The sequence below is a fragment of the Leopardus geoffroyi genome, chromosome C3 (genome assembly GCF_018350155.1).
Source record: "Leopardus geoffroyi isolate Oge1 chromosome C3, O.geoffroyi_Oge1_pat1.0, whole genome shotgun sequence".
NCBI lineage: Eukaryota > Metazoa > Chordata > Mammalia > Carnivora > Felidae > Leopardus > Leopardus geoffroyi.
Genome location: NC_059338.1, coordinates 55,308,409 through 55,332,267, shown reverse-complemented (window position 1 = coordinate 55,332,267; position 23,859 = coordinate 55,308,409). Strand labels below are relative to the sequence as shown.

Genomic DNA, 23,859 nt, shown 5'->3' with positions numbered 1-23,859 from the left:
TGTGATTTCAGTAATAATTTTCTTTTTTTAAAGATATTTATTTTATTATTATTATTTTTAAATATTTATTTTTGAGAGAGAGCATAAGTGGGGGAGGGGTAGAGAGTGAGAATCCCAAGCAGGCTCCATGTTGACAGCAGCAAGCCTGAAGTGGGGCTTGATCTCACGAACCACGAGATCATGATCTGAGCTGACATCAGACACTCAACTGACTGAGCCACCCAGCACTCCTCATTTCAACAGTTTTCATGGCATCTTCACCAGGAGTGAAGAAACCATTTTCTTTGCTCACCCATAAGAAGTGACTCCTTGTCCATTAAAGTTTTGTCATCAGACTGTTGCAATTCAGTCACATCTTCAAACTCTACTTCTCATTCTAATTTTCTTGCTATTTCCATCACATCTGCAGTTCTTCTGTCACTGAAGTCTCTAATCCCTCAAAATTGTCCATGAAGGTTGGAATCAGCTTCTTCCAAACTCTTGTTGATGTTAATACTTTGTTTTCTTCCCGTGAATCATGAATGTTCTCCATGGCATCTAGAATGGTGAATCCTTTCCACAAGGTTTTCAATTGACTTTGCCTAGATCCATCAGAGGAGTCACTATCTATGGCAGCTCTCACAAGATGTATTTTTTTAATGTTTGTGTATTTATTTTGAGAGGCAGGGAGGGGCAGAAAGAGACAGAGGGTGAGAGAGAATCCAAAGCAGGCTCCACACTGTCAGCGCAGAGACTGATAACAGGGCTCGATCTTAGGAACTGTGAGATCATGACCTGAGCTGAAATAAGGAGTCAGCTGCTTAATTGACTGAACCACCTAGGCACCCCACAAAATATATTTCTTAAATAATAAGACTTGAAAGTCAAAATGACTGCTTGATCCATGGACTGCAGAATGGATTTTGTGTTGGCAGTCATGGAAAAAGCATGAATCTTGTCTAACATCTCCATCAGAACTCTTGGGTGACCAGGTACGTTGTCAATGAGTAGTAATATTTTGATAGGAATCTTTTCTTCTGAGCAGTGGGTCTCAACAGCGGGCTTAAAATATTCAGTAGCCCATGTTGTAAGCAGATGATATAGTGTTGTATAGGCTTTGTTGTTCCATTTTTCGAGTACAGGCAGAGTAGATTTAGCATAATTCTTAAGGGCCCTAGGATTTTCAGAATGGTGGATGAGCATCGTCTTCAACTTAAAGTCACCAGCTGCATCAGCTCCTAATAGAGTCAGTGTGTCCTTTGAAGCTTTGTAGCCAGACATTGACTTATCTCTAGTTATGAAAGTCTTACATCACATCTTCCAATAGAAGACTGTTTTGTGTACACTGAAAATCTGTTGTTTAATGAAGCCACCTTCATTAATTATCTTAGCTTGATCTGAATAATTTGATGCAGCTTCTACATTAGCACCTGCTGCTTCACTTTGCATTTGTATGTTATGGAGACGGCTTCTTTCCTTAAACCTCATGAACCAAACTCTGCTGTCTTCAGACTCTTCTTTTGTAGCTTTCTTACCTCTCTGGGCCTTCACAGAATTGAAGAGAGCCTTGCTCTGGATTAGGCTTTGGCTTAAGGGAATGTTATGGCTGGTTTGATCTTCCATTCAGACCACTGAAACTTTCTTCATATCAGCAATGACACTGTTTTGCTTTCTTCCCATTCATGTGTTCACTGGAGTAGCACTTTTAATTTCCTTTAAGAATTTTTTCCTTTGCATTTACAACTTGGCTGTCTGGGGCAAGAAGCCTAGCTTTTGGCCTGTCTCTGCTTTTGGCATGCCTTCCTCACTGAGCTTAATCATTTCTAGCTTTTGATTTAAAGTGAGAAATGTTTGACTCTTTCAATTGAACCCTTATAGAGGCCACTGTAGGGTTATTAATTGTCCTAATATCAATATTGTTGTGTCTCAGGATATAGGGAGGCTCATGGAGAGGGAGAGACATGGGGGTGGTGGGGGGGGAAGGCTATTCGGTGAAGCAGTCAGAACATGCAGTGTTTATGGATTAAGTTGGCTATCTTTTATTTCTGTGGTTCATGGCATGCCAACAATTACAATAGCAACATCAAAGATTACTGATCACAGATCATCATAACAAACATAACAATAAAGAAAAAGTTTGAAATATTGTGAGAATTACCAAAATGTGACACAAAGACACAAGTGAGAAAATGCTGTTGGAAAAGTGGTACCTATGAACATGCTTGACAGAGGGCAGCCACACAGCTTCAGTTTGTAAATAGCAAATCATCTGCAATGTGAAGTAAAGCAAAGCATAGTAAAATGAGGAATTTTCATATATTCAAAATAAAATGTTTATTTTTATTTGTTCGGACTTTTGTTGTAAAAATATGTCTTATCATCCTCAAGCTATACCATATTGACTAGTTAGATAGTGCTTGGGCCATAGCTGATAAATATTTTTGTATGGCCCCCAGTAGCATTGAAGTGATTGCTGTAATGAGACAGAATTTAGAGGAGATGCACCTCCCTGTTTTAAGAATCTGTTATTTTACTAAAGTTAAATGCAGTTAGCAGAGCAGGTGTTCAAAGGAAAATTCTTATACTTTTAGCTATACATACTGTATGTATATACAAGGTTGGGACAGAGGAGGAAACCTTTTCTGAGTAATGTTGTGAAGACTGCTATTGGCAGAGATTCAAATATTACATTGTTTTGTAGAAATTGACAAGCTGGTTCTAAAATTCATAGGAAATGCAAAGGAGCCAGAATAGACAAAACAACTTAAAAAAATGACAGAGTTGGAGAATGAACACTACCTGATTTTAATACCAATTACAAAGCTGCAATAATCAAGATAGTGTGACATTGGCATTAAAGAGCGACAATGAGGCCAATAGAACAAAGTCTAAAATGGGCCTACAGAGAGGCGCCTGGGTGGCTCAGTCGGTTGGGTGTCTGACTTCAGCTCAGGTCATGATCTCACAGTCCGTGGGTTCGTGCCCCACATCAGACTCTGTGCTGACAGCTCAGAGCCTGGAGCCTGCTTCGGATTCTGTCTCCTTCTCTCTATGCCCCTCCCCTGCTCATGCTCTGTCTTTCTTTGTCTCAAAAAGAAATAAAAACATTTAAAAAAATAAATAAAAATGGGCCTACAGATAAATAGACAAGTCATTTTTGTTAAAGATATAAAAGCAATTCAGTGGAAAGAATAGTATTTTTAACAAATGGCATTGGGTAAATTGACTATCCATATGTAAAAAGTGAACTACTATTCATACCTTTACCATATGCAAAAGTTAAGTTGGCTGTGGTTCTAGCTGACCCTTCATGGCTTTCAAGAATTTGTCATGAAGACATTTAAAGTGCTTACCTAATACGCTAAGATCTTTCAAAATATTTAGATGGAATACGGTTGCTTACAACTTGTGCATAGAAGTGTATACTTACGGAAAAGGCTTTTTTGGTCAAGCAGTTAAGATATTATAATATGTATCCAGCAATGTATATTATAGCTCAAATGTTTTCTTGGAGAATATCTTTTTAGTTACATGTTTATATACTTGTAATTCTGGTGTGATTACTACTAAAATCTCATTTATAAGCTTCATTCCTTGTGTATAAGATTTTATGTGAAAATAATGTTTTCATTTTGTAAATTAGACTTTGAATTGTATTTTTTGCATTGAAATCCAGTTATTTGAATTTTCATGATAAAGTCTAGCCATTTCACTTTTTAATAACTCTACAGGTTTTTACTTGGCAGATCACTTTATTTTTTGTGTTATTAAAACAAGGAATGACATTGCATCATTTGCTGTTTCTGAATTTTTATATCCAATTATTCTTAAATATCATTGTAATAACATATTTATTTGAAAACCTCTTTTTTGTATTTTCAATTTCTAAACTTTGCTGATTATTGGAAGGAGGCAAAAAGAGCCTTTGGTAGTCAAAAGTAGTACTACAAAGTTTGTGATCTAAAGCTCATGCATTGTAGGGTCATGGCCTTATTGTGGGCTTTTCTGTTTTTTAGCCTCAGACCATATATACTGAGTTACTGGACTTTTCAGTCTAGAGTAGAATACAAAGCTACAAGTTAGAATGGGAATATTCTTAAAAGTAGAGCATTGCTAACAGTAAGAAGTGACAATGACAGACCTGATAGCAAGAGAAGAGACACACACACAAGAATCATAAAAAAGATAAAAGAGTACACTGAAACCAATATAACACTGTATGTTAACTTCACTAGAATTAAAATTAGAAACTTAGTAAAATAAAAAAGGTAAAACAGTTTTTAACTAAGCAATCTATAGCAAAAATCATTGAAATAATAAATATGCCAAATGACTTACAGAACACTGTTTAAGGGTACAGGAAACTATATAACACATGCTCAATTTCTGTAAATTCCTGTAGCCATTTGTCAGTACTTACCTTGCCCTTTCAACAGCTTTTAGCATTATCAATTGCTCCTTTTCCTTGAACCATACTTTATTCTTTTGGCTTCCATGTTGCCACATACTTCTGGTCTTCCGTCTATCTCTCTGGCCGCTCTGTCTCTTTCATTGGATGCATTAGCTTCTACCTGGCCTGTAAAGTTTGCACCTACCCAAGGATCCTTTCTGTGTCATTTCATATACTCCCTTAGACAATCTCTTATGTGTACAACTTATGTACCTGTGACTCCACATTTATAGCTCCTGGGCTAAACTCCAAACTCATGTTTCCAGCTGACTTCTCGACACTCTACTTGAATATTTCAAAGATGTCAAACTCAATATGTCAAAAGTTATTTACAATCATTTTCTTCTCTGCATCCTCAAACCTCATGTCCTCCAGTGTTTATATGTTGATTCATTCACTTATTTACTCACTCTTTTTATTTGTTCATTAATTCAACAAATACGTATTGAGTGCCTAGTAGATGCAATTCACTGTTTTAGGCACTTGGGAGTTTAGCAGCTAATGTTCCTGTTTTCATGGAGCTTATATTCCAGTGGATAAAGAGAGCAGCAAAAAAAAAGAAAAGCTTCAGTTCATTATTATGTATACTAAGAAAACAAATTGGATGATGTGATAGAGTGTGACTGAGCTGCTGCTTTTCTTTGTCTGCCTGGTCAAGGAAGCCTCACTAAAGAGGTGATGTTCTGAATGAGAAGTAAATGACAGGGAGGACCCGACACATGCAGAGGTCTGGCAGAAGGGCATTCAAGAAGAGGAGCAGTTTGTAGAGAGGCCCTGAGCTGGGAATGGATTTGGTGTGCTTGAGCAGAAAGGAGGCTGTTGCCGCTGTAGTGATTTGAGCGTGGCAGGTGGGGATAGTGTTAGGTATGGAGGTCGACAGGGGCCAGACTGTCGAGGACTTGGAACCCCAGGGTAATTAATTTGACTATTTCTGACTGCACTAGAAAACCAACAAAAGGTTTTAAAAGGGCAGAAACACCATCTGACACAGGGTTTTAGAACGCTCTCTCTAATTGATTGGTGGAGAAGGGATTCACTGGAGCAAGACTGGTGTCAAAAAAACAAGTTGGATGCTTTTATGGTAGTCCAGGTGAGAGGTGGTGCCAGCTTAGTAGGAGGATGGCCACAGTGGAGGCAGTGAGAAGATGTTTGGGAGAGAGCCGAGGAAAAGAAGGATGCAAAAATAGTTCTGGTTTTTTACTTGAGCACCCTATTCAGTGGTAGTATCAATAATTGAAATGTGGAAGACTGTGAGGAGGAGCAGGTATGGATGACGGGAGGAGAACTCAGTGGGGAATTATAGTTTGGTTTTGGACATGCTAATTTTGAGATATCTATTAGACATCCAAGTGGAAATGCTAATTAAGAATTAGAATTAGATACAAGAAATTCAGGGGGAAAATGAGTGCTTGAGATGAGTTTGAATTTATATGTATGAGTAGATGAGAGAAGATACAGATGACAACAAAGAATGGAAGGTCTAGAAGGAAGTCTGGCAGTCCCTGATATTTGGAAATGTAGAAGAGGAGAAACAATAAGCAAAGAACATGGAAAAGAGCATTTAGTGAAGAAAGAGAAAAGTCAGGGAAGTTGGAATAATGGGAGTCCATGAAAGAGGATGTTTTGAGGTAGAAGAGGAAAATCATGTCAAAGGCTGCTGACACTTAGAATAATTATTCACTTTGCAATTTTTTGGCCAAGGGCTTCACATGCTTCTTATTGGGTTTCTGTATTTGGAATACAGTTTATCTCTTGTGTGCTTTACATGGAAACTATGAGGATGGAATAGAGTTGATTTTTGGTATACTCTTTGAGATCCTTTGAAAAAATATGGAACTAAATTGGGCTATTTAGCTATTACAGCTGCTGATTCTGAGTATTTTGGATACTTGTGGTGGAATATGTCGTATAGATGCCTATTGCTGGTGGGACTTCTGTCAAGTGCTGGCTGGCTTTGGTTTCATGTGCCAGCACTAATTCAGTTATCTGGAGCCACTTAACTTTCACTAGCAGGCTCAGCCTAACCCAGGCTTCAGAACCAGCTCTGCTCTTAGGCAAGAAAACTGTAAAAGCCATTATTGAGCTGTAAATATCAAGGCAGCATTGATATTAACTTGTTTTCACCCTGAGGTCTGTGTAAGTGGCTTTGGCTTTGTATCCTATGAAAAAGTCTCGAGTTTGCGTCTTGGTTTTCTACCTGGTATCCTCTGGCTCACTTGGGTCTGGAGTTCTCTTTTGATCTCCTCTGCCTCTGGAAGTACCAGAACCCTGATCCTAAAGGGTAGATTTGCATCTGATCTCTGATACCTGCTCGGCACCCACCTTTTTTTCTACTATGAAATCTTGGCCCTACTTATTCCCATCCCACCCCAGAGTTGTTGTTAACTCTTTTTCTTCTTCTTCTTCTTCTTATTTTAATGTTTAGTTTTGAGAGAGAGCGAGAGGGAGAGGAAGAGAGAGAGAGAGAGAGAGAACAAGAGAGAGAGAGAGAGAACAAGCTGGGGAGGGGCAGAGACAGAAGGGGACAGAGGATCTGAAGTGAGCTCTGTGTTGACAGTAGAGAGCACGATGTGGTGCTTGAATTCACGGAACTGTGAGATCGTGACCTGAGCCAAAGTCAGACACTTAACCAACTGAGCCACCCAGGTGCCTGTTCTTAACCCTTCTCCTGAGACTTTCACCTTTCACCCACTGCTGGACTCTCTTAGGTTGTTTTATTTTAGATTTCCCTTTTTTTCCTGATTGCTAGACTTTCCATGTTTACCTTAGGGACACAATTGAATTTTGCTTCAAATCTGGGTCTATATAATTCATATCTAACTCACCCTGTTACTTATTTAACCACATTTCTTAGGATCTTGTCTTCAATTTGGAATGACTTGAAGCGTTAATGGAAGCATTTTTTTTTCAAAACTGATACTGATCAATGGTATGCAAAGTGGACTGCTTTGAAGAAGAAGGAAGGAATCCACAGATGTTCTTTACTCTAAATAAAGTAGGCATTAGGGAAACACAGATGAGTAAAATGTAGCCTCTTTTCTTGAGGAAATATGTTTTTAAATATAGTCCTACATAGATACTTTACAGCCAGTGAATTCAGCTAGTCACATTGAAAACTATTCCCTGTTTATGCGACCCACGTACTCTATTTTCAGTGGAGCCCTGTGCTCACAAAACATTGCTATTAAAACACTTCAGAAGTAAGACCCAGTTAAAGTATTGAGGACACCAGTTCTTAGAATAAAGATTGACAAGAGGTTATGTGCATGTGTTCCATAATTATTCTTCTTTGCTTAACCTTGATTAATTGCAACATATGCGTGTTTTTCCACATGGAAGGGGCATATTGGAAATATTTAAATTGTTATGGTCGTGCTGTGCTTTTCACAGATGATTGGAATGCTGCCCGGCATAAACCATCTCATCCTTCCCCCAAACAACTTGTCAGTTGTTTAACCTAGCATAATTTGTTTTTCATGACCATTAGAAATGACAGTGCTAAAATGTTTTACAGGGAAATAAAAATAAAAAAGAGTGATAGCTCTGATTTTTTAATACTCTTCTTTTTTCCCACATTCTTTGATATAAAAATGTATCTTAACCTTTGCTTCAAATGTTGGCTATTTTCTTTTCTTTTTTAAAAAAATTTTATTTAATTTATTTTTTAAATTTACATCCAAGTTAGCATGTAGTGCAACAATGATTTCAGGAGTAGATTCCTTAATGCCCCTAACCCATTTAGTCCATCCCCCCTCCCACAACCCCTCCAGCAATCCTCTGTTTGTTCTCCATATTTAAGAGTCTCTTATGTTTTGTCCCCCTCCCTGTTTTTATATTATTTTTGTTTCCCTTCCCTTATGTTCATCTGTTTTGTATCTTAAAGTCCTCATATGAGTGAAGTCATATGATATTTGTCTTTCTCTGACTAATTTCGCTTAGCATAATACCCTCTAGTTCCATCCACATAGTTGCGAATGGCAAGATTTCATTCTTTTTGATTGCTGAGTAATACTCCATTGTATGTGTATGTGTGTGTGTATACACACACACACACACACACACACACACCCACCACATCTTCTTTATGCATTCATCCATCAGTGAACATTTGGGCTCTTTCCATACTTTGGCTATTGTTGATAGTGCTACTATAAACATTGGGGTGCATGTGCCCCCTTTGAAACAGCATATTTATCTCTTGGATAAATACCTAGTAGTGCAATTCCTGGGTTGTAAGGTAGTTCTATTTTTAATTTTTTGAGGAACCTCCATACAGTTTTCCAGAGTGGCTGCACCAGTTTGCATTCCCACCAGCAGTGCAAAAGAGATCCTCTTTCTCCGCATCCTCACCAACATCTGTTGTTCCCTGACTTGTTAATATTAGCCATTCTGACCGGTGTGAGGTGGTATCTCCTTGTGGTTTTGATTTGTATTTCCCTGATGATGAGTGATGTTGAACATTTTTTCATGTGTCGGTTGGCCATCTGGATGTCTTTGGAGAAGTGTCTATTCATGTCTTTTGCCCATTTCTTCAGTGGATTATTTGTTTTTTGGGTGTTGAGTTGGATAAATTCTTTATAGATTTTGGATACTAACCCTTTATGATATGTCATTTGCAAATATCTTCTCCCATTCTGTCAGTTGCCTTTTAGTTAAATGTTTGCTATTTTTAACACTGGGTAGACAGGAATGATTTTTAAAACTAGGAGTCTTATTCTGCAAAATGAAAACATACTATGAATTTCAGCAATACAGGTTATACAGAGACCATAGAATTTCATGGATGCATTATCAGGGTTTCAGTGATAATATGCACATAAACTTCATCCTTTATATGAGCCTGTGGCTAAGTTGGGCTGAAGTCTGGGATTGTTTGAGGAAGAGACCATTTCATGTACCCAACTACCAAGCATTTAGAATAAAAGGAACACTGAAAACATGCCAAGAGAAGGTGTACCACTGGACACCGTATCTTTCTATGAAAAAGAATATATCTCAACCACAAGATAAAATTGTTAGGACTTCCGACATATTAGTTTGCTATAGTGTAAAAGTCTCAGGAGACACACATTTACTAGCTCTTAAAAAGTCTAGCTGTTGATCAGCTAGTATAGCCTGTTCTGTAGATTTTGGTTTAGGTTTAGAATTTTCTTCATCCCCAAACTCATGTGAACATTCTCTTAGAGGTGAGTATAGTAAGTGATGCATTACTCTTGTGATAATCCTTTTAAGATTTTCATCTACAATTGTATTTTTGGACAGCAGAGAAGTAAAGCTGTCATCTTTTAAATTCTACATTGCTAATAAAGATTTATTTAGGATTCTGTGATGATACAAGCTGACTGATAATCCTCCTCAATAGCAACTGTGGTCAGTTGTTCAAAAACATTCATGCCACCTCTGCTATCCACCTGTTTATGGTCCGCTTGGTAGGGAGCAGGGATCCCATGACAGGACTGGCTTATCTTGTTTCTTTTAAAAAAAAATTTTTTTTTAATGTTTATTTATTTTCGAGACAGAGAGAGACAGAGCATGAACGGGGGAGGGGCAGAGAGAGAGGGAGACACAGAATCGGAAGCAGGCTCCAGGCTCTGAGCCATCAGCCCAGAGCCCGACGCGGGGCTCGAACTCACGGACTGCGAGATCGTGACCTGAGCTGAAGTCGGACACTTAACCAACTGAGCCACCCAGGCGCCCCTGGCTTATCTTGTTTCTAATAAGACATACCTTATTGGCAATATAAACCTGTAGCTATGAATTGTAACATATTTTTCTAATGAGGAATTAGGATGTGTGATCTATCACTATACTGTTAGATGCAAGGGGACATAGACCTGGGAGTCTCCAGAACTGGGTAGGGATGGATTGCAGGTAGCTTCCTTCTGGCAACTCAGAGTAGGTTTTGCCTGAATTCCATCCTGTAGGATGAATTGCCTTCTAAGAGGTTCCTGGGGATCCATAGAAAAGAGGATTTTGTGGGTATTGCCCACTGGTTCTTCTGATATGCTGGGCAGGTATGAATCCCAGTGATGGACATAGATTAGACCCAGTTGACATCCCTGTTATGGTTACTCTTAGGTCACTCATTTTGGATCACTGTGTGTGTGTGTGTGTGTGTGTGTGTGTGTGTGTGTGTGTGTTACATTTTGTGGTAGAAATAATAGGGTTTGTAGAGTTTAACCAGTAAGAATATATACAGAAATGTTTTTTTAAGACATGAAAGGATTTTACACAAATATGGTAAGTCCCTACTCTCACCTAATGAATTTCACCACCATCACCTCTACTTGTTTGTCAACTCTCATTGTTCTGTTTCTTTTCTGTTCCCTTGGATGAATTGGCGTATTTGTTTCTAATTCCTTTTGTCCCTTCCTTAAGATATCACATCAGCACTTGTTTTTTTCTCAGTTCTGGATTGCCAACTTTTCCATGGTATGGATTAATGCCATCAACCTATGAACATGTTAGTCTACCCATCTTTATAAAGCCCTCCCTTGACCTCACATCCCTCTTTAGTTGCCCTCTCACTTCTTCCTTCTCCTTTACAACAAAAAACGAAAACAATTGTCTACAATCAGTCTCTACTTCTTCTCCTCCCCTTCTCTCTTAAATCTGTTCCAGTCAGGCTATCAGCCACCCCACTCCACTGTAACAGCTCCTGTCAACCTCCTGAAGGACTCTCAAGTTGCTCAATTCTGTGATCCATTCTTAGTTCTCATCTTACCTGACATGTTGGCAGTATTTGATGGAGTGGAAGGTCTCTTACCTTCATGAAAAACCCTTTCTACTTAGCTTTGGGTCACCTCTTTTTCAGTTTCCCCCCTATCTTGTTAACCACTCCTGCTCACTTTATCTCCTGACTTCTAAACATTGGAACACTCAGGGCCTAGTGCTCTGGCCCCTTCTCCATCTAACTCTCACTTAGTGATCTCATCTCTTGTCTGACTTTAATGAATTCCAAATATATATTTCTAGCTTTGGACTCCTCCCTAGATGAAAGACTAATGTGTCTAGCCCCAAAGGCATTTTTGTGCTAATTAGAAAAAGCTGCTCTTTTCCTCAAGCACTTGACTGCCATCTTCTGGAAAATTTTCAGAATAAATAAACACTTAACACATGACTGCAAATGTGAGTGGTATCTCTTACAGCTGTGTAATCCTCAACCATTAGCAGCAGTTCTGTTTCTCCACTTGGGTGGTGTATAGTGGGCAATGCAAGCTTAATAGGTCCCCAGTCAAACTCCTGATTCCCAACCCCCATCTCCCTATCCTCTTCCTTTCAGTCTTTTCTATTTCAAAATTCTTCCTATCGCTGAGGTCAAACTCCTTGAAGTTGTTCTTGATTTCTCTCTTTTGCCTACACCCCACCTTTAATTCATCAGCAAATCCTATTGTTTTTCCTTCAGAGGACACTAGAATTTAGCCACTTCTCACCCCTCCCACTGCTGCTTCCCTAGTCCAAGCTCCATCATCTCTCACCTCCATTATCCCAGTAGTATCCCAGCTCAACAGACAATAGACAATAGAGTCTTTATTGTCTGTTCTCAACACTGTAGCCACAGACCTAAAACCTAGGTCATGGGGCACCTGGGTGGCTCAGTCAGTTGAGTGTCCAACTCTTGATTTCGGCTCAGGTCATAATCCCAGGGTTGTGGCGTTGAGCCCTGCATTAGGCTCCCTGATGAGCGCACAACCTGCTTGGGATTCCCTCTGCCCCCTTCCCCACTCACACGTGCATGCTTTCTCTCTCTAATATGAAATAAAACCAACCAACCAACCAACCCACCAACCAACCAACCAACCTAGGTCACATCAGGTCTCTCCTCTACCCCAAACCCTTCAAGTGTTCTATTCAATCAGAGTAAAATTTAAATTCTCACGGGCTTCACACAATCCAGGTCTGTACCACAGCTCTGACCTCATCTCTTTTCTCTCTCTCCCATATGCTCTGTGATCCAGGCATGTTGACCTTGCTCTTGTTCCCAGATGCTTCCAACTTCACGTATTCTGCTGGGATGTTCCTATATAAAACATTGCTTGCTCCCTTCTTTTCTTCAGTTTTTGCTCAGATATCACTTTGTCATATCAGAGAAACTTTCCTCAACCAAAGCATATAACGAAGCAATCCTCCTGCCCTAGCATTTGATGTTTCCCTTACTCTTCACTTTTCTCCATAAGACTTATCATCTGGCACACCCACATTGTTTACTGTTTCGTCTCATGCAGATTTAAACTTTGTGAGGTTAGACACTTATTTTTTTTCCTCCTGCAATTTCTAAAATAGTGCTTGGTGAGTAGTAAGAGCTCAAAATATTACCTGAATAAATAAATGAATACCAGCATCTCTAAATCTGTCTGTGGGACCCTATCCTTAAAAAGACACAAAGGTTTGAGAGTGTCCTGCACAATTCTAATCTCCAAATTTCAAAATAAAAGCATTTTTATAGGAGTCCAAGAATGAATTTAAATATAATTTGAAAATTGCATTGATTTTGCCTCTTTCTTTCTGGAAGGGCACTGGTTTCCTATGGAGAAAGCAGGTAGGTGCCCTCTAGTGGCACCGAGAGAAATCTACATTTGTGTCACTTGAATTCTTGATAGTAACATAATTGAAAATATAGTCCCTGATCCAGAAGCTTATTAATTTTATGAAAGTAATAATTATGGTAGCTATAAGTCCTCAAGTGTGCATTTAACACAAAATTTGTTGAACTGAAAAATTACAGTTCCATTTCTTATAAATTATTTATGACTCATTTTTACATATTAATTTTTGTTTTCTGAGATCTGACATCCTTTGTTCCTCTTTATTTTTCTTATTGTTTTATCCTCTACTTATCTCTAACCTCTTATGTTCACATGATACTGGCCAATCCCCTGAGTAGATAAATGAAATAAAGGCTCAATTTTCTGGGAATTTATATGCTAATAAAAATGGTACCTGTGAGGGCAAACATGTGAGAGAACATGCCCAGTGATGCAGTAATCTCCTCAGGCCAGAACTCTGAAGCCTCTTCAACCTTTACTGTGTATACTTCAACCATTGAGGAATGAACTCAAGCCTTAGCTGGCCATTTTTTCAAAAGTGACACATACTATATGGAGAAAGTAAGAAAGAAAAATATTCATGTCCACCTACATTGACAGTAAAGTCTGAAATGAAGTAAAGTCTCTGATTATCATTCTAACTTTTGAAACGTTAGGCCATTACAGTTCTTTGGGAAATTAAAACTTAAACTAGTTGGTCCAATTCAGGAGCCATGACCTTTCCAGTCCTGAGTAGCAGGGGTGGCTCTGGGAAACCCATGTCTGACATCAGGAGGCCTGAGCAATGATCAGACAAGCATTTTTGGAAGGTGGTAAGAAAAGCTCAGGAAGAAGATGAACTCCTGGTGCTAGAGCTCAGAATAATCCTGGCCATTTTACAGGGAGGAGACTTTGTCTGAATAGCTAGCTCCAGGGGGCAAAAGTTGGACAAAGGAAATACGATTAGAAAGCAGATTTCATACCATCATTAAGAAACGTTTTCTGGGGGCACTTGGGTGGCTCATTTGGTTAAATGATGGACTCTTGATTTCGGCTCAGGTCATGATCTCATGGTTTGTGAGTTTGAACCCTGCATTGGGCTCTGCACTGACAGTGTGGAGCCTGTGCTGACAGTGTGAGCGGGGGAGGGGTAAAGAGAGAGAGGGAGAGAGAGAGAGAATCCCAAGCAAGCTCCACATTCAGTGCGGAGCACCAGGAGGGCCTTCATCTCATGACCGTGAGTCTAGAATCCCAAATCAAGAGTCGGGTGCTTAACCAGCTGAGCCACCCAGGTGCCCCCAAATGGTAATTTTTTTTAGAAGTCTAATAGTGTCAGCTTCCTTTTTGAGTTGTGCTATCATATACCTGACACATCTGGAGGTACGAATAGAAATCAATAGCACAGCAGTTAGTAAGATGTTACTGAAACTTAACCCAATTTTCTGTTATTACATATAGTTTAGAGTTTTTCCTACTTCCTACTAATTTTTTTTTTTAGATTGCAGGTAAATATTTTCCTTGATCTAAAACTCTATTTTTCTTGAGAAATTGTCTTTTCAATTACACAAATTGGTGTGGTATCTTGAATAGTATATTTTAAAGCTAAGATATTCCATATATTATTTATCTTTAAAGAATTAAGTAAATTTTGTTTCTAAACCATCTTGCCTTCTAAAGGTATCTTTATATAACTTAGCATTCCCTCTAAATAGAGTGGTGATGTGAAAAAGGACATGCTAATAAGATTAGTAATAAGATTAGGTAGGCTTTGTATGTACCCTAGACTTAATTTCTTTGACAATCAGATGCTGTTTGCTTTATCATTTGGAGGGCCAACATTCTCTTTAAGTCATGCTTAATTGCTTATCTGAAAATTAGCAAATTTAGCATTCTTAGCATTTGTGCTATGTTTGATATTTCTAAAGTGTTAGCTGTGTTTCTTAGTAACTGCTATATTCTCTCATTTTAATGGCTACAGAGACAATATTGGATACTTTGCCTTGTAATTAAAGAAACATTGTTTCCTTATAATTATTGCAAGAATGCATAGATTTTAAGTTGTGCTAATTTGTCTTTTGTAGAGTATGCTGAATTTCTACATTGCAAAGGAAAAAAATTTACAGATTTTGATGAAGTTCGCCATGAGATTGAAGCAGAAACAGATCGAGTGACTGGAATGAATAAGGGCATTTCTTCCATACCCATTAATTTACGAGTCTATTCTCCACATGGTAAGTAAAATAACAAAATTCTAAATTTTTTTCCTCAAAAATCTTTGCATTAATTGACATACATTATTTGTGCAGAAGATGGTTTGTTCTCTCAAAAAGTACCGGGTTTCTAGGATAGTGTTTGGATACTACCATAAATGGTATGATTCAAAGAGCTCACAGATTTATGGGAAAGCAGGAGATGACTTTTAAAAAGATCAGAATTGAGTAAGTCACTTAAAATTTTTTCTTTATTTTAAACTCTTAGACTTTCTAAGAGGTATGCGTGAAAACTTCTATTTTTTAATATCTTCAGTTTTAGCAAGAATCTTAGAGGTACATGGATGGTACTGTAGTTGAGTCTTCTCCTATTGGATTTTCTTATAGTGCTATATATTTCTATTTATTCTCTTCCTGAGGCATCAACTCTGATTTTTTTCCAGACTATCAGAAGAAACTTATAAATTACATAACCAGTTCATGGCGTATGATATGGAACAACCTCTATCCTGACTAAATTTTCAGTGGGGCAGATTTTCATGTTGGTGCCACCCCTGTCGTGTGTGGAGAACGATAGCCAGGCTGCTGCTGGAGTCACTGACTCAGGGGTAGTTTCCTGCCCTCCTGGTGGTACTCCATGAGTCTGGGCACATAGCCTGCACCGTAACCTCATGGTACCACAAATGACTAACAGCTGTCCAGTAGGCTGAGCGGCTAACCCTCTCTAGATAATATATAATGCTTTTGAAGGGAAGGACAAATCTTACCCTAAGAATTTTTACACTATTTGAAGGCAATTGTACAAGACCGGCAGCCAGCGTATGCACTTATTGTTCAGTGTTTGAATTATAACACACTAGTTACAGATATGACAGCTCTCTCTTAGATATGCAAATCAGTGCCTTTCAAATTATGTTAAGATAATTATTTGGCATAGCACAATCATGTCACAAAAATAAAGAAAACTAACAAAGCCATTTTGTATTCTGTGCTTTCTATTCTACACACATGAGTTGGAGTTAACTCAACACACAGTATATAAAGCTGAGCTTGTTTTACTTCTACTGAAGAGACTGGTGATTTTTCATTATTGATATTTTTTAGCATTGAGAGTATATGTAAGACTCCTTTTTTTTCCACACAGTGTTAAATCTCACACTTATCGACCTACCTGGAATTACTAAAGTGCCCGTGGGAGATCAGCCACCAGATATTGAGTATCAGATCAGAGAAATGATTATGCAGTTCATCACGCGGGAGAACTGTCTCATTTTGGCTGTTACTCCAGCCAACACCGATCTTGCAAACTCAGATGCATTGAAGCTAGCTAAAGAAGTTGATCCTCAAGGTGAGTGTGTGGCTTTTAGGATGGAAGAGAATTAGTTTAACATGTCAAGAGTTTGGGTATATTTCAAGGTAACACAAATTCTCATAACTTAATTTCATTATTAATTTAATTAGCCATTATTAATATTGTTAGATTTTTTTAACTTAAGATGCTGAAAGAAAAATGACTAGGGGATATAGTCTAAACCTATGTAAATAAATGTAAGATTAAGTGAGATCCAAGAAAACAGATATTTCTAATCCTTATGAACTACTTATTTTAAAAAGCAAATAAAATAAACTGCTGGTACAGAAATCAGATAGTCCCCTCAGTTATTGAAAGAGTTACCTGAATATACTCCCAGTGAAAACTCTTTCTGTTTCATGTATGTCTTGTTTCTTTAAAATAGGAAACCCTTTTAATGCATGTAAAATAGTTTTATTTTTGAGAGAGAGGGAGAGAGAGAGATAGGGAGGGAGGGGCATAGAGAGAGGGGACAGAGGATCTGAAGCAGACTCTACACTGATGGCACAGAGCCCAACGTGGGGCTCGAACTCACAAACTGTGAGATCACAACCTGAGTTGAAGTCGGACGCTTAATGGACTGAGCCACCCAGGTGTCCCTAATGCATGTAAAATATTATTTAGCTTATAATTACTTGAAATAAGCACATATTGTAAAAGCAGAGATTTATCTTATTTATGCTGATGTTTTGATTTTTTTCTTTTTGGGAGCTAACAATAGTTTATCTTCAGAGACCCCAAAATGGGGCTCTGTGTGTGTGGTGTGTGTGTGTGTGTGTGTGTGTGTGTGTGTGTGTGTTTAAAGTCATTATGGAAGGGCACTCAATGATGTGTCTATTCAGTGTGGAGATACATGTTCCCCAATTCTAGGAATTATTTTTGATAACTAATTGCCCCTACTTTCTCTGTTCTCTTTATCTGGAATTCATATTATTAGTATGTTAGAACTCCTGGATTAACCTTATTTAAAAAAAAACCTCCTCTTTTATTCTTTGTCTCTATGTTCTACCATTTGCAAAATTTATTCAACTTTATCTTCAGCTCCTCTAATTAATTTTTCATTTCTGACATCATTTAAAGAAGTCCCAACAGCATTTTCTCATTTTGTGAATGTTATTTTTATTTTTTAAAATAGCATCATCCTCTTGGTTTTGCAAGTACACTATCTTCTCTAAACATTTTAATGAGAGATCTTTTGAAGCTTTCCTTTTGTAATTTACAATGTCTCTGAGTCCATTTTTTTCTGGTCATTTTTCTTGGTCACTGTCTTTGATGTCACACCCTTTTTTCAAATGATTGGCGATCTTTTGCTGCTTGCTCAGATACAAGAGTAGAGCACTAATAAGCTGACAGAAATTCTGTATGTGTCTGCATGAGATTCATTGACTAATGGGCATTATCATAGGGTGACTGGGCTGGCCATTTTGTTGGGAGCCTTCCTCAGCTGCTATTAGATGCTACAAGTATTACCACTTGAGCTGGTCTGATGTAAACCTAATGTCCAGTGTTCTCAGATGGAAGAGGAAGAATTGTTGTCATGGCGACATGGGGTGGTTCTCTCTGTTTAGCATGTAGACTCCTAATGAATCCCTCCGTTTTCATAATGGCATTCCTAAAGGTCTTCCTCAGTCCACAGTCCCTCTATCCTCTTCTGAAAGTAAATCTTCAGTATTCTGCTGAGGTTAAGGAGGAGTAGCTATGTGGTTATGCAAGATGGGGGAAAGGGTCTGGAGGTCTAACAACATCGTATAGACATTTTCAGCAAATTCTTCCATTTTTAGCTCCTCTCGCACCCTGGCCTTGGTGCATTTAGTTTTTAAACCTTTCCAGAGTTCTTCATTAGTGATTGTTTTACTTCTTTGTGGCTTCCTTCAGCATCTCTGACATTGGTGCTTGCAACCAAGGAGGTGGAGGTTACAGGTGGCTAGATGGGGACCATCACCAGGGCTCTCCAAAATCAGTGGCGCGGGAAAGCCAGACTAAGGAGTGGGGCTGGGGTCTAGTTATAAAAATGATGCTGTAACACCCCTGTCTCAGCAACCTTCTTGTCTCACAGAAGGCAAAGCCATCGATATCTTATGGGAGCAGAGGTAGCAATTCTATCGGTGGATTCTAGCAAGTGCAGCACAATCACATTCCTAAAAAGTCCCCTCGAAGTTGAGATGAAACTTCATGGAGAGTACAAATGATATCCCCCAATCTCTGTTTCTAGTTTTGTCAGTCTTTGGTTTTGTCTCCTTGGAGGTGGTTCTTTTCTCAGATCTATTCTCCTCACAGGCGGCAAGATGCTTGCAGTTGCCTCTGCCTTACATCCTCACAACTTCAAATATAGTAGAACAGCCAACTGGAGAATCTTTTGTTTTTACAAATTCTGAATTTTATGAGAAATATAAACTAAAAGAAAATTGGCCAAGTAATATGTCCTGTAAAGTGTCCTCAATTCTTGAGATTCATTTAACATATTCATGTTCTATTTAACTCGTTTTGTATTGAAGGGATTGTTATTTTTTTTAATGTTTATTTATTTTGATAGAGCATGCATGTGATCGGGGGGAGGAGCAGAGAGAGAAAGAATCCCAAGTAGGCTCCGTGCTGAGAGCTGCCCCCAACACTGGACTCAACCTCATGACCTGACCTGAAAGCAAGAGTCAGACGCTTAATGGACTGAGCCACCCAGGCCCCACTGTGTAGAAGGGATTATTAATGGCAGTGACTATATCTCACTCCTCAGCCTCCTCAAAAGAAAATTCATTTATGACCCAAAGCAATAACTCTCATGTGATGGCATAACATTAGGTAGGAGCAATTAATATTGGTGGAGGGAATCATCAGTTTACCAGAAAGAAATCAGTCTTTACAATCTCACTGAGAGTATTAACAGCGTGTTGTTACATCATAAGTGAAATACAACATCGAGTTTTAGTCATGGATTTGTAATAGTATGCTACAAATCTGTATCCAGAAGGTTAAATTGGAACTTTTTTCTAATTTAGGCCTGGCTTATTTTATAAGCCTGTTGTTATCAGGTGCTACCTAGAAATTGCCATCTGAATGTTCATGGACTTACCAAAATGAGCGTCATTTCTTATGGATCAGTAGAAGTACTGCTTTGTCAAAGACAGACCTTCCTTATACCAGTTTTTCATATTCTATATGTGGTAGTTCTGAGGACAGATTTTTGTAAGTTTTGCAGATAATTGGAAGATAATTTTGCAAGTAATTAATAATTTTTCAGAAAAGAGAAAACATTCAGTGCTACTGTGTGCCATTTACTTGTCTGACTGATTCCTTCATGGTGATTGCTAAGAAGGACAAATTAATCCATTGCCTGAAGATTCTTAATAAGTATGATTCTTGGGTTAATTACTAAAAGTTCCTTGCTAGCCTCAAGGCTTATAATTTGCTTTCACATCTCTCTTTAAATTCCGTAACACTGTTACCCTCAGGAACCCTGAGAACTATCCAAAGGGTTTGCATGATGATCATGTCTCCCTCAGAGATCCATTTTGGTGTGTTGCTAACCTGTGGCTTTGACTGGTCCTGGACATCATTGAAGCTCCAAAGGAAGAGGGTTAATTCTTTCCCAAACCAATAGAGTTCAAATTCTATGTTTTCATTAGTGGTAGAAGAATTAATAGAGAAAGGAAGAAGCTGGAAAGGCCTTAGAATGTGGTGAATAGGGCTATGTTGTATTGGGATTGACAAATAGAGACTTCCATTTACTTTCTGTGCCTTTCTAGTCATTCTGTGAGTATTTTTTAAATATCTGACTCAGAGGTCTAGTTTTCCTTATAATTACCACTTTGGTAAAAAAGCAGTGACATGTGTTGTTTAGATATGTGTTGCTTAATTTCCACATGTTGGTAAAATTCCAAAATTTCCTTCTGTCATTGATTTATAATTTCATTTCATTTTGCTTAGAGAACTTACTTTGTAACATTTCATTCATTTAAAATTTGAGACTTGTTTAACGGTTTAACATGTGACCTGTCCTGGAGACTGTTCTATGTGCATTTGAGAAGAATGTGTATTCTGCCTTTGTTGGGTATAGTGTTCTGTAGATACTTGTTAGGTCTATTTGGTTTATAGTACTACTCAAATACTGGTATTCTGTCTGGCTGTTCTAGTATTGAAATTGAGACATTAAAGTCTACCACTATTATTGATGAGTTATCTATTTCTCCCTTCAATTGTGTCAGCTTTTGCTTTATGTATTTTGGGATGCTGTTGTTAGGTGCATTTACACTTGTTATGTCTTCTTGATGGATTGGCCTTTTGATCATTACAAAATGTCTTTTTTTGTGTCCAGTAACAATTTTTGTCTCAAAATTTATGTTTGATGTTAGTATAACCATTCCAACTCTCCTTTGGTTACTGTTTTCCAGGTATATCTTTTTCCATCATTTACTTTCAACCTATATGTGTCTTTGAACATGAAATATGTCTCTTGTAGACAGTGTGTGGTTGGATCATTTTTTAAAACCCATTCTCCAATATTTGTCTTTTGACCAGAGTGTTAAATCCATTTCCATGTTATGTAATTACTGATAAGGCAGAATTTATATCTGTAGTTTGCTATTTGTTTCTGTATGTATTATGTCTTTTGTTTGTCTATTTCTTTATTAGGAGTAGAGAAATAATTTTTTGTTAAAAATATATTTCCTGCTGTACCATTTTAATTCCCTTGTCATTTATTTTAATATTTTTAAAGTTATTTTTTACAGGTTGCCATGGAATTATAATTAACATCTTAACTTCTAACAATATAGCTTATATCTAGTACAACTTAATTTCAACAGTCCACAAAAATTTCCTCCCATGTAGCTCCATTTCCTCCCTTTGTTATGTGCTGTAATTACTACCTATCAACACAGGCATATAACTATTTCTTTATGCAGCTGTCTTTTAAATCAGAAAGGAGAAAAAAGAGTTACAAACCAATAATAACACATTTATATTTTCTTTTACCTACATTGCTACTTTCACCAGTGTTCTTTATTTATTTGTGTGGATTTGAGTTACTGTCTAGTGCCCTTTCTTTTCATCCTGAAAGACTCCAGTTAGTATTTCTTTCTTTTTTTTTTTTTAATGTTTATTTTATTTTTGAGACAGAGAGAGACAGAGCACAAGTGGGGGGCGGGGGGCAGAGAGAGAGGGAGACACAGAATCTGAAACAGGCTCCAGGCTATGAGCTGTCAGCACAGAGCCCGATGCAGGGCTCGAACCCACGAACTGTGAGATCATGACCTGAGCCGAAGTCGGACGCTTAACCGACTGAGCCACCCAGGCGCCCCCAGTTAGTATTTCTTATAGGGCAAGCCTCCTAGTGTGGGATTCTCAGTTTTTATTTATCTGGGAATGTCTTAATTTATCCTTAATTTTTGAAGGAAAATTTTTAGTTAATAGTCTTCCCCCTCCCCCACTACTTTTTGAGTATGTCATCATCTCATTACCTTCTGACCTCTATGGTTTTCTGATGAGAAATCAGCTGTTAATCTCATTCAAGACCCCCTTGAATATGATGGATCTTTTCTCTCTTGCTGCTTTCAAGATTTTCTCTTGGTTTTTGAGAGTTTGATTATGATATATGTAGGTGTGGATCTCCTTGATTTTATCCTATTTGGAGTTTGTTGGGGTTTTGAGATGTGTAGATTAATGTTTTTCATCAAATTTGGGACATTCTCAGGCATTATTTTTTCAACTATTCTTTTCTTCTCCTCTCTGGCTCCCATGAAATGTATGTGAACATGCTTTATGTGTTTCACAGATCTCTGAGGCTTTGTTCATTTCTTTTTTAAAACATTTTTTTAATGTTTTATTTTTATTATTGAGATACAGAGAGACACAGAACGTGAGCAGGGGAGGGGTAGAGAGAGGGGAGACACAGAATGTGAAGCAGGCTCCAGGCTCTGAGCTGTCAGCACAGAGCCCAATGCTGGCTCGAACTCACAAACTGTGAGATCATGACCTGAGCTGAAGTTGGCCACCCAACCAACTGAGCCACCCAGGCGCCCCTCACTTATTTTCTTTATTATTGGTTCTTTTGTTTTTCTATTCTGTTTCTTGGGTGGGAGGAATAATCCCGATTGACCTATCTTCAAGTTTGCTGATTCTTCTGCCTACTCAGATTTTCTGTTGAATCTGTCTAGGGAATTTTTTATTTTTATTATTTTAATTTTCACCTCCAGAATTTCTGTTTAGTTCTTTTTAAAACTAATTCCATGTATTGATTGATATTCTGTATTTGGTATAACATTATGCTTGTACTTCTAAAAATTATGTAGATATGGCTTTTTTTAAGTCTTTGAACATATTTAAAATAGCTGATTTAAAGTCCTTGGCTAGTAAGTTCAATGTCTGGGCTTCCTCAGAGATAGTTTCTATTGAATGCTTATTTTCCTGTGTATGGGCCATACTTTCTTTGCATATCTTGTAGTTTTTTCATTGAAAATAGGACATGTTAAGTAATATAATGTGGTAACACTCAAAAATCAGATTCCTCTCCTCTTCCAATGATTGTTTTTGTTGCCATTTGTTGTTGTTGCTGTTGGTATTTGTTTGCTTAGTAATTTTCCTGAACTAAATCTATAAAGTCTGTATTCTTTGTTGTATGTGGGCATTAGAGCCTTTGCTCAATTTTCTTATTAGTCAGCTAATAACTTGACAGAGATTTTCTTAAGTGTACAGGGCAAATAAGTCTCCCAGCATTTGGTGAAGGTCTTGGTGTGAATTTTGGAATATGCCTTCAATAGCAGGCAGTTTACAATTCTGCCTTAACTTTCACTTCCTGCTTGTGTAGAGGCTTAAGTTTAGCCAGAGTTTGCGGTCTTTTCAGATCTCTCCTGAGAATGTGCACAGCCCCAGGCATGCATGTAGCCTTCTAGATGCTAAATTGTACATATATACAAACCTCAATGATTCTTATCGCCACCTCATTCCCAGCTTTTCGTTTAAATTTTTTGGTCAGATTCTTCTGCCCCAACTCTTATTGCTGCTTAAAGTAGCTGTGATGTTAAATATTGCCACTGATTGTTCTTGACATGCTTCCTGGGTAAAAGGCTGTTGTGCTGAGTATACTCTGAGTCAGATCAAATAAAGAAAAGCTCTATAAATAGGTGTTTTTAGAGGATTGCTAGAGAGGTTAAATAATTACAGTTCACTGAAAATGTTATTTTTGGTGTATTCCAATCCTATTCTGTCCCCTCCAGTGGCTTCTGGCTGCTAGTTTTCACTGTGATTTGGGGGGATTTTCATTTTCAAGACTACTGTAGAGCTAAGGAGAGGGGAATGGGAATTGGAAAAGTTCAAACACCACAAATCTTGCTGATCTTACTGAGATTCAGT

At 38.0% G+C, this 23,859-nt stretch overlaps 1 protein-coding gene across 14 annotated transcripts in view; it reads left to right on the top strand.

The window, feature by feature from the left end:
• DNM3 (dynamin 3) overlaps positions 1–23,859 on the top strand; it is a 559,650-nt gene that overhangs the window by 129,928 nt on the left and 405,863 nt on the right. For all 14 annotated transcript variants that reach the window (XM_045452915.1, XM_045452913.1, XM_045452909.1 and 11 more), the window contains exons 3-4: positions 15,036–15,185; positions 16,309–16,512. In XM_045452915.1, coding sequence (XP_045308871.1) covers positions 15,036–15,185; positions 16,309–16,512 — 354 coding nt within the window. The remainder of the gene's footprint in view (positions 1–15,035; positions 15,186–16,308; positions 16,513–23,859) is intronic.